We start from the raw sequence: 12294 nt of genomic DNA on the forward strand, positions 1-12294 counted from the left end.
GTTCATTTCTGTAAGTATATTTGTATAATAAAAGCAAGAAATTTCATAATTATAATACGTGCATGTGTGTGTGTGTTTCTATGAAGTTACTCTGACGAAGATAAATTCAAATGCAACATTTGCTTAAAATCAATTTTTACTATCTGCTTTCTAAGACAAATAAAGATCTTGTTTTACTTGTAATTTCGTTCAGTTACCTTATGTAACTATCTTACATTAGATTTCATTACATTCTCAGATCATTAGAAAGCTGTATGTGCATTAGTACATAGAAACGTCGAGCAATTAAAGAGGTTCAGCCAGTAAAGAAACCACCCTTGTTGCAATGAAGCGCATACACATAATTATTTTGAAAAGTTCTTTTTAAACATTTTTATGAGACCGTGGTGACCGAAACTCGCCATTTAGTGTATTACGTGTTACCCACAGTCAGATTTGTAAAACCTAGTGCAATTCTGTTTTCGTTTATTATTTATACTATCCTCATTCTCGAAATTTGTACAGTAACTGACCATAAAATTCCTATTGCAACACCATGATTCATAGTGAAAGGACCATGAATAGCGTATACAGAGGAATCTTTGGAACAAAACCTCTATTGGAGGGTCGCTTTCAGCCCCAGAGAAGTCTTTCACCATCGATTTTAATCGCACCAAGGAAGGAAAAGTTCTTAATGAATTTGTTGGTGATAGGCGGGATTCCAACTAATGGAAAGAAGATAGGCTTTCGTTCTGGAAATGAAATTAGACTTGACAATGAAGGCGCCAAACAACGAATCAAACTCGGAGGGAAGTTCCAAAGAGGTCTTGACAGGATAATCGATATCTGAAGGAGGAGGCTGAAAGGAGGTATTAGATGAGATATGGGTTTAAATGAGAGGGAAAACGTGAAGCTAATCCTCTAGATAATTTGCTGCTGGAAATTATGGAGAAGAAAACCAAGTGCTCGTATTCGGGGAAAAATCTTTCCTGGATTTGACAAGTAAGCAGGAAAGCGTTCTTGATAGCTGACTTAAACAGATAAACTTCTTCCTAGTAAGATATTTTGGGGGATTCTTGGAGCATCAGAACGAAATTAGGAGCAGTACACAACGATACTAATGATTGTTAATTCATAAATAGTAGCAGAATTGAAAATCATTTGCATTTATCATCATCCTAACGCCTAACCTAATTCAAAACGAAAGACACGATGAAAGTTTGAAATATTGTCTCCCAAACTGGAACAGAATGCAATCGAAGAGATGGTTTTAAATCTTGCAGGTCCTTCTCTTAAATACAAATGAAAAAATGTACGACAAATGAAAGTCAATCCAGCTACTGTTTATCTGTCACTTACATTCCATGGAATATTCATTCTGGTGATCTCTTTAATCACGTTATACCCTGTAAAATGTCGTTATTTCTTCTATCATTCATATGCATGAAATGTATTTTTGTTTTCTAAATCTGAGATATTGTGATATTTCTCATTAATCATGAAAATTCATTTTTTCGAAACTTAAATCTATTTCATCTACATCAACTACAATGTTAATTTTTAGAGTGACAACCTCCTTGACGGAGTGTTTAGAACAGCGTGCTACGAGCCCAGGGGTCCTGGGTTCGAATCCCGGCCTGGGTATGGGTGTTATTTGTGATTGTCCTCTCATCATTTCGTCACCCATCCTCATCGTCGCGATTAGCCAAAATCAAGCAAAACTGAATTTACAGCATATAGGTCTATTGAGGTTTTTTGAAGTATGAAGTAGAGCTTTATGTACATAAACTAACGCACCTGTAATACGTCCAACTATAAATTTATTTAGAAATACAATTTGTAATTAATATTTTTATATTAATTTTCATTTTTATGTCAAAGATTCACGAAGAGTAACCTTTCTGAATCATATCTCCGTTAACATTTGGGTTAAAGCAACTCTTTTAGGGGTAGATCACCTTCGAAGGTAGGAAGGAAAAGTGAAAATGAATTCCCCCTCACCTCTTCTGGGTCTTCCTCGCAGTTCCCTTGGGACCCGAAGCAGATCTTCCTCTCGACCAGCTGCCAGCGGCACTTCTTGTGGCCCAGCTTGTGCTTGTAGCGGCGGGTCCTGATTTGCGTTCCGGGCCCGCACGTGGTGGAGCAGGAGGACCACGAGCCCCACGTGGTGACGGCGCACACCGGGTCGTCGCGACGCTCGTCCAGGAAGCCTCGGTACAGGTAGGAGCTGAGGAAAGAGAGGGGGATATACAGGGATAAGAAAACGTGCAGTCTGAAATAATATTATAAATAAGAAAGTTCATTTCATTAGTGGCTAAAATTCTTTAGTGTGGCGTTTGAAGTGGTAACTGTTAGGTCGGCGGGGTTAACTGGGGGAATGCTCCTGTAGTTTTACATGGTGTCAATGAGACAGTTGGGGATGCCTTTCGGAAATTATACATATTTTCAAGAGCTAAGAATACTATGAAATTTGAGGTCAGTTACGCATCCAACTGTGTTTAATAAACCTGGATACGTAACTGCTTTCATTTTGGACCAGTTCCACACAACACAAATCTCATTCAAGTTTACTATTTACTTATACAGGATGTCCAAAAAAGGGTAACAGAAATAATGACTTCTTAATACTTTCGGTTGCCTTTTTTTGGTCCACCTTGCTCCTTGCAATCTTAGTACACCTCTTTACATAGCTAATTAGACTAAAGTTATGAAATCTTTTTGCAGAGTTCTGGTGCTTTTTAAAACAAAATATTTACTACTTACTGGTGTTATGATATCAATAACACGTATGCCGGAAATCTACAAAGCATGCTTTGACACACACGTTGGGAATTAATTTCAAATATTTGAAATAATAATTAGGAATTAAATGAAATTTCCAGCATATTACGCTGTAGATACACGAATGCTTATGAATATTCCCATATTCATTTTCGTCCTTTCATAATTGTACTGAAGCGTGTCGAGCAAGGCACTTAAGCACATGGCAAGTCGCGCAGGACAGAACAAAATATGCAGCAGCGTACATTGGGGTAGAGTGAGTTAACGAGTTCCACGTTACATAAGCTTACCATACGTCCGGGATTAGCCCGGACAGTCCTGGTTTTTTAGTGATGTCCGGGATTGCAAAATGTTCGGGGTTTTGAGAATCTGAACATGAAAATAGCTACCGGTATTGAATATTCACGAGCAGAATTTAAAACAAACAAGCCATTTCTGAAAAAAAGTCATGTCTAGTGAAAAGTGCAACTGAGTCAACTAAGAGATAATGCTACCTAGAACAGAGAGCTTTCCTAAACATCAGAAAATGTAGTATTCAATTAAACATTTGAAAATTAATTGATTGATTTTAGAAAATAATGTTAATATTTTTTCTTGTACAATTTATAGTTTAATGTTCCAATAAAATATTAAGGCTTTTAAGTAATTTCAATTTATTTTTTGTAAAAAAACTGAAATTTAGCAGTAACAAGTTGATCGCCAATATGTCCTGGGTTGGACCCAAAAATATATGGTAAGCCTAACGTTACAATGAATCTTTGTGCTCCAATTCTGTGCAGAACAGCACTAAGCTATTTGAAGGCAACTGTTAACCAAAATGGAGGAATTCTTTTGGACCCCGTCGGGACAGTTTTAAACAGATAACCAAAAAAATATGCCGAGCAATGATGAATGCGATGCTTGTATTCGATATAACTTTGTCGATCCTTTTTACTTCAAGATTAGTAATTTTGTTTAGGGAATTTAGTAAACAACTTCACGTACACTCTGCAGAATAGTATCGTAATCTTTTAAACGATGAAACTTTGTCTCTCCCAAACTACTGTGTGCTTCTTAGGTTCATGCAAGACTCGCGTATGGTGTAGACTTGAATCACAGAGATGTCTATGCTTGAATCCTCTATCACACTGCTCCTTGTTTGATGATTGGGCGAGTATTCCCTCATGAGGATTTGAATCAAGGCCTCTCAGTAAGCATCGCAGTCATTTGGTATTACTTTAGTCGGAAGATTTTTAATTCAAGTCTGCAACCACGAAAGCAATTCACAACATGTTGATAATTTGTAAAGTAATAAAACCAGTTGACAACCTGGAATTACAGTGGCAAGGAATGGAGAACTTGCTAATCTAAATTTCCACTCACTCGCAGTTGGGGTGCCTTCCGACGCACGTTTCCTTGGAGACGAGGTTCCTGTCGCAGTGGCGGAAGTCTGCCCTGCTGGGGTCCACGTAGAGACGCTGGCGCATGCGCACGCCCTTCCCGCAGGACACGCTGCAAGCGCTCCACGGCAGCCACTCGGTCACTGCGCACTCAGCGTACTCTTCGGGGAAAGAAAACGGCAGTTACAACTTACACAAGTTTCTCATTAATATATTACAAGGCATTAATCAAGTTCAGATTCTTACGTTTAGATCCACTAATGTCAGAGTAGTTTCCTTGAGATCGTGTTACATAGTATATATTACCCCTAGACATAATTACATATTTATTATAACGCATGTATTCATCTATTTACATTATAACATACTTGCAAGCGAACAAAATCAACAACAACAACAGAAAACTTTCTAATAATTAGACCTTGGGTATTAGGTTTTTAACCTATTTTTTTCCTTTACAGGTATGTGAGAAATAATAAGTTATGTCAGCGTTTCGTTAAAAAACGCAACAACTGATGAAGTTTTATAGTGCCTAAAAGAACTATTTTGCTTGTTAGAACCTATTTTAGGTGTATGCCTCTAAATCAAGCTTTTTTTTAGGTTTTTATATATTTTTAAAGGTTTTACAGAATTTTTATGTCACACAGAGGCATTTGCTTTGTTTGGTCACGAAACAATTCAATGACGAACGTGTTTGGAACGTACTTTCTGTCGATTTCCCTTCCACCAAGTCAATGGTGATTTTTCAAAGCTCTAAACAAAGCAAAATGTCTGGTGCCACTGTTACCTGCACAATCCAAAGTGGTGTAATCTGTGTGGTATTGCTTACTTTCGCGTCAGCTCGGAGCTTTGTGGCATTCACGCCTTGCAAACTAACATTTCAGCATTGAAGTTTCCACCACTCACTATGTTTTTGTTGAAAGATTATTTTCAGCATATAAGATGATCCTCATTCCTCACAGACAAAATTGCGGAGTTTGACTATGGATAACATGGAAAAATATTTTTACCTAACTATACGGCAAAGAGAGGATTTTAATAGCAAATTTCCAGTGGTAAGTTCTGCCATTGCCTTAGGGTTAGGCAACACACATAACGCTATGCAAGGGATTTCAGGATATAGGTGTCCCATTTTCATTGTCGGTGACTATACCTAATGAGCATTTTTCAGGAATTTTGAACTATTTTAAGTTTTTTTAACCTATTTTAGGATTTTTCGAGCCTATTTTAGAGTACACTAAAAAGTACACTTTTTAGAATCTAAAAATCCGAGGTCTACTAATTATATTAAGCAAGCACCTAAAATCATGAGCGTCCTGGCTTGTAATCAACAGGTTGAGTTAGTTCGCTACCAATTGTCCTGCGAGTATTAAGCGAATGTAAAATTGTATATTAAAGATCACTGGCCAATTGCCAACTTTCAACACAGTCGGAACATGATACAGTGAACCCTCGTTAACACGAATCCCAAGGGACCGAAAAATCAAGAGTTCGTGTTATATGAATTCGTGCTAACCGGCGATTTTTAGTTTTGTTTGCATAACTATGCCTGTCTGCTTCCTCTTGGCCATGACTTCCGTCAAACTGCTTGCAACTTGATGTTACTCGTACTGGCTACGTTTTAAAGAATAGAAAAACACATTTGAACACATTGTTGATCTGAATCTGTTGGTTACAATTATACTCTATACGTTGATTGTTGACAAGATGATAGAGATTGTTGAGCGATTTCTTACATACCTAGCAGAGGAACGACAGAGGAACAACAGAAAAAAATATGAAAAACTTTGAAAGTTCGTGTTAAATGAGATCTAATGACGCAACGAACTAAAAAACAGTTCGTAATTCGTTGTAACCGAAATTCGCGTTAACCGATAAAACTTTCTATAAGATATAATACATCCATGCCGGGACCAACATTTTGTTCATGTTAACCGAGTGTTCGTCTTAAGCGAGTTTGTGTTAACGAGGGTTACTGTACATGCGACTAGTGGTACGGAGACTTCTCGGGCATACTGTATATTAATAATAAGTAAATTTGAATGTAACATTGGAAATATCAGAAAGAATACCCAGAAAGATAGATTTGCATGTTTAATTCATCTCACATGAAACAATATATGACTTCCTTTTACCTGCTGTGTGGTCTAATGTGCAAAGGGTCATGATTTCGAACCTACGTTGATGTACAAATATTGTGTGTGTGTGTGTTTGTAGTTTCACCCATTTAATTTCGACAATAGTAAAATGCGATGAGTCAAGGGTGGCAAAAAAGCGACACTAAATAACAATAATAAAAATTAAATCCGACGATAGAATCCGGAGGGAACCCATGTTTGGTAGAATGGAAAGTTCGCGGAGGTAGTTCGTACTTACGTCGTTTGATGTCGCCTGTGTAGTCATCCTCCAGATCGACCAGCGAGTCATCCGCACAGCTCTTCTCGTACAGCCTCTGGCGTGTGAGGTAGAGGCGCGCGAGGGGCTTCATCTCCCCTCCCGCGGCACTGTAGAAGGGAGAGCGTGTGTCGTTGGGGAAGGAGCTCGTGATGCGGGAGATTTTTTCTCGAGGTGTCGTCGGCGCTTTGGAAGACTGGAAAAAACCGAACAGAATTGGACTTTCAGAACCAAGTTTCTCTGTAGCAGTAATTCATTTTACCTCTTTGCTACACTTCTTGGAGAAAAACAATTGAAAATTACCAAGATAACAAAATACCAAAACATATGCGCACACTTCCCAGAGTTGCTATAATACAGGACAATTACAAGGTGTGACGTATGCTGCCTCGCATTCTTATAGGACATGACCTGTAAATATGCTTGCTCATTTCCCACTTGCCTAATATATATATATATATAAAAGACCGTGCATTTCATTTTCATGTGCTTTGTGTTGAGGATCGATGTGTCCTTTCATAAATTCAGTTTTGTCATTGGTCCATCTCTAGGTGCAAATTCCTCCTAGGTGCCTTTAACCTAAATGCCTTGAAAGTTTTTAGTTCAAAGAGCCGTGGCTCCACGTAGGTAATTTTACACACTCACTCGATCCATGAATTGGTTGAAATATAGATTTCTACTAAATAAATTTAATTTGGCTTTCAATTTAAAATCATGAGTTTTATTACGATACACTATTTAAGCATACAGCATACTGTACAACTTTTTTAAACCATTATTGTGTATTTTTTCAATTAATTTAAGGGCCTCTCCGATGGCGTAGTGGTATCGTCGTCGCTTTGTAATCAAGGGGTGGAAACACTTGGCACACTGGTTCGGATCTCACTTTAAACTATAGGTCTAGTCACGATTAGCCTATCGGTGCATAAAGTGGGCTTAAAACAAAAGTTCAAACAATTCAGTTCAAATTAGCGTACCAGCACAGAAAGATGATTTAATAACTTTCGCAATACTGTTAATAATATCAGTACATTTATTAATTTAATATAATATAATTAATTATACAAACAAAATCATGACTCATTTTCCTATGGATGATTGGTGACTGAAGGACAGGTTGATACTGCAGACGTTTAACGAAATTCATTTGTTTGCGAAACTTATATCGTATATAATTTGCGAGAAGACATTTCTTTCTTGCATTCTTTAAGATGCTCTACTTACAGTATACGTTGCCCCGCTGTCTGTCCCTGCGTCCCAGGGATACATATTGAGGACCTTGTATTCAACCCAGCTGCAATTCCTTCGGCAGAGCTCCAGAGCAGAAACCCCGACGATCCAGTCGGGAGAGGGATCTGGAAATGTAAGAAAGTTACATGAATACACAAACACAAGTGTGTATGTATCTATAAGCACGGTGCAAACGAACGGGCGAAAGCCGAATCTTCAAAGGGAGTTTGGATTTTCACGTACATATGTGCATTTTCTATTTTCACAAGGGGTTCCAGGTTTGAATCCCTGGACATGGGTGTTATGTGTGAGTGTCCCTTCATCAAGTTCATCACATCATCACTCATCCCCATCTTCGCGATTAGCTAAAAGTGGCAATAAAGCATAGTAAAATAAACCAAATCAATAAATCTATTTCTACAACAGAATGTAGCAAATCAATCCCCCATGCGAGATGAAAATGTCTATATGTGTATGCTCTCTAACGTTTTTCACATATTCCTCACAACATGCCTTTCAATGTATGACTTTGTTTCATTTAGTATTGTTGTGCGCGTCATAAAATATTGATTGAATGATTTGGTGTTTTAAGTTCACTGTATGCATAGTAAGGCTAATCGGGACTGGACCTACAGTTTTAAGTGGAATCCGAACCAGTATGGGCTTCGTACCACAAGGCGAGAGTGATAAAAGACAAATACTGTAAGAAAGTCTGTAAGGAATGCAGCCTACCACATAAGTGGTTCTACAGACTTCAAGTTAACTCCTTTGATATATTCTTGAGAAACATATTAAGCACCCCTGGATAACTCTGGTATCACAAATCGTTCGACTTGGTACGGATAAACCCAACCGTTGAGAAACCACCGACCCCTTATATGTAGGCAACCCAAATTACACTGCAATGGACCGTTTCTGATGGCGATGGGAGACTATGAGCTGACCAAAAGTCACTTGGCTGACCTTAGCGCCCAACACCTGGGGTATTAGTTTTTTGTTTTCCCTGATGGAAGACCCCGCTTGTTAGTTTCACTTGTAATTAATCCCAACTGTGGAAAAGTAGCGTTGCACTGATTTTGAAATCGATGCAACATGTCGGAAGAGAAAGACGAAAGTTGCTTATTTGGCAACCGGCTCGGATGACTTTATCTGTGCGCAGCGGATGTAATTGGAGAACGGATTCAAATTTCAGTCTCCCTCCCCACGCGGAGACATTCTGCATAAGGGATTCTGGGCCGCAGATGGATTTTAAGGCCTTCCCGCCGCCAGCTGCGACCCCAGCGCCAAGTATATGGAAGTGGCCAAACTGAATTCTGATCCCCTGCACGAACCGAGAATATGAAAAGTATCGATATTGGTTTTTGCTGTCGCTAAGCGAAGCTATTCTTCCGGTCCCTGGGTTGAAGCTACAATGTAACTGCAAAGACGAGGGCAGAATGGACGGAGACATTCGTTCCATCTGAGGTCTGTAGCAGGGAAGAAGTTGTGGAAATGGTGTACCGGCTGCTCTGAGGACATAGTCATTTCAATTCCAACTGCAGGTAGTCTTACGAAATACGTAATCATAACAGAGGATAGTTAAGAGTTAAATTAGTGATTCTCAACGAAACGCACCCTTTGTATAATCAAGGGATTCTTGGGTTCGATTCCAAGTAGAAGCATGTTTTAATGATTCGGATCCACTCTAAATGGTAGGTCAATTCTCGAATAGGTGTACATAAGACAGAGTTGCAGAAAACCAACGCTGGATTCATTAATGTGAAGATAATCATAAGCATTATGAAAAATAATGACTGGCCATCAGATTAGAAAAGGGTTGTCATATTTCTCCTTTGTCCAATGTAGATCTTGCACTCATACACTGAACGGGAGAGTGAGTTTACATTTTACAGACAGCAGTAATTTTTTTATATATATTCCAATATACATCACATTAACATATGATATAATATAAACTTTTACAGGACAGAAAAAACAGGACAATTATAGGTACTAAATTTCTTGTGAGTTCAGAATTATTATTTATGGCAGTAGTAATATAACATCCAGAACAAGCAATGTTTATAATATATTCATAATAAGGCAAATAACTATTCAGAATAGTATATTGTAGTAGTTGTGTCGTCACCCACGTATAGTAAAAAGTTTTCACGTTCATTTGTAAAAAAAGTAGCTCCTCGAAATGAATGTGCAACTAGCTTTAACGCTCACATTCAAGTCGGAGACCCATAAAAATAAACCGATAATGCTGTTTAGTAATATATTATAACGAAACAATGAGCAAGAAAAGTTTAAATGCACCGAAGAAATTGAAGAACAAGCAGAAGAAAAGTTTAATTATTGTCACACAATTTATGACAGTCACAAGCAGAGGTGAAACATATGTCACATACAAATAAATATGTCCACTTACTAAAAAGAAACTTTCTAAAACACTGTTTCACTTTCCTTCGTCGAAATACATGCAAGCGACGGAAACTGTCCATAAACTCTTCGAAATGCTCTTACATAACAATTTCATTGAAGCAAAACATTCTTGAAGGTAATTATACACTCACCGACATCCCTCTAGCAAAAGAAGCACAACACCGAGATCTAGGTATCCTCATAGATAATCTAATCTAACTTTCGATAATCACATATCAACCATCACAAAAAAGGCAATGCGTATGCTAGGCTTACTTTACAGATTCACCGAAATCCATAACCCTAAAGCACTTTCCATTTACTTCAAATCTTTTGTGTCCCCCATTCTAGAATACTGTTCACCCATCTGGAACATGGCTGCCCCTTCTCATACCTCCAAGATCGAGCGTGTTCTAACCTTTTTCCTCTCCATCGTTCGATATAGAGTGCCGGCCCTGAGACACCTACCTAAGAGAGATCTGCTTGTAAACTTAAACATAAATACTCCAGAATCACGTAGATACGTTGCAGATATGAAATTACTACATAAGATCATTAATGGAAACCTAAGATGGAGCATCCCACTCCACGAACTCTCCCTCAGAGTGCCCAGACATAAAACACGGAGCAAGGAAACTTTCCACACTGCAACTCCCAGACTATCACTCATTCAACGTTCATTATTCCATAGGCTACCGAACCAATTCAATATCATCTCAAACCAAGTAGATATTTTCAGTTCATATTCGTCTTTTATCACCAACTTTGAAAACATTGTACATAAGTAATGCATTGTGAAAGTAATCTGTTTACCTTGGTACTGTCTTGGCTTGCTTATGTTTATATTTATGTTTATTTTATTTTATCTTGTTTCGTGTGTTCTTTTTAACACAGGGTACTGTTTTACTGTTGTGTCTTTCCGGTTTAAAATGGCTTCTGCTGGACTGGAAATTGCAATAAATAAATAAATACGTGCAAGAATGTGTAATGATAAGCATTCCAAATATATGAACTTTGGATAACAAGAGAAGTAAAGACTCACAGAGCATGGAAACAATGGACATGAGGTGATGCCGCCTGTCGACTCTGAAGACAGCGAATGTTTTCCCTGTGACGTTGGGATAGCTGATGCCTCGTGCTTTTATTATGGTGCGGATGTGCTCGCTCTGAAAAGAGAAAGGAACGGTCAGTCCAAAGCAGGAAGGTCTTAAATTGTAACCTCTCTTTCAGATTTACTGTGTTATTTTACATGTAAGACCTAACCACAATTTCCAATGACCATCAAGCGCAACTTGGTTTAATTCCCATTGGAATCACTAAAGTCGTCGGTGTAGAAATTTAAACTGCAGTCCAAATTTTGTTCAGCACAAAGAGCTTAAAATAAAAAAGAAAAATAACTTTTTCTCCTAACCTGTTTTCTGACTCAGTTTCAATGAGAGTTAATTCACGGTTTATAGTCATCTTTAAAATTAATTTAAAAATTTAAATCCTATATTTTTATTCCCGGAACGATTTTCACTGAATTTTACTTTATTCACACATGATAAGGAAAATCGTTTTTCCCGCTATCTTGAAGCATGAAAGCATATTTACACCTCGTTCTTACAACAATGGTATTGTATTCTAACTAGTAGAGTGGAGTTATAATTATGTGAAGCATATTTTATAATGAAAATGTTTCTTTCTTTCTGACTGAATTTACTATATGTAGTCTATGTAAATGGTTTTAGAAAAGATGAGAACGAATGCACTATATATTACGTATTACTATTTTTACTGTATATATAAGTACATATAACACAACCGCTTGCTTTTGCCTTTCTTAAAATCTTTTCCAATGATGATATCTTTTCAATAGAGACAGCCTCATTAACGACCAAATGATAATATTACATTATATTATATTTGTGTATGTGTTCTACCTGTCTTATGTCTCACTGTATTATATTATGTGTTTCTCTTGTTTATGTATTTTTATTTGTATTTTTATTGGCTACCTTCTGTAAAAGGAGAAGAATTTCTCTGTTGAAGGAAATAAATAAATAAATAAATAAATAACAATATTTATCGAGGAAGACAAGTACACAAATACAAATATAATTACATGAGTAATGTGAAGACAATT

General features: G+C 37.5%; 1 protein-coding gene across 2 annotated transcripts in view; it reads right to left on the reverse strand.

Moving 5' to 3' along the window:
• LOC145985455 (spondin-1-like) overlaps nt 1-12294 on the reverse strand; it is a 129647-nt gene that overhangs the window by 22966 nt on the left and 94387 nt on the right. For both annotated transcript variants that reach the window (XM_083119523.1, XM_083119522.1), the window contains exons 6-10: nt 11212-11335; nt 7758-7888; nt 6516-6729; nt 4123-4300; nt 1981-2206 (exon numbers count right to left, since the gene is read on the reverse strand). In XM_083119523.1, coding sequence (XP_082975649.1) covers nt 1981-2206; nt 4123-4300; nt 6516-6729; nt 7758-7888; nt 11212-11335 — 873 coding nt within the window. The remainder of the gene's footprint in view (nt 1-1980; nt 2207-4122; nt 4301-6515; nt 6730-7757; nt 7889-11211; nt 11336-12294) is intronic.

The sequence above is a fragment of the Lepisma saccharinum genome, chromosome 3 (genome assembly GCF_977018435.1).
Source record: "Lepisma saccharinum chromosome 3, izLepSacc3.1, whole genome shotgun sequence".
NCBI classification, from domain to species: domain Eukaryota; kingdom Metazoa; phylum Arthropoda; class Insecta; order Zygentoma; family Lepismatidae; genus Lepisma; species Lepisma saccharinum.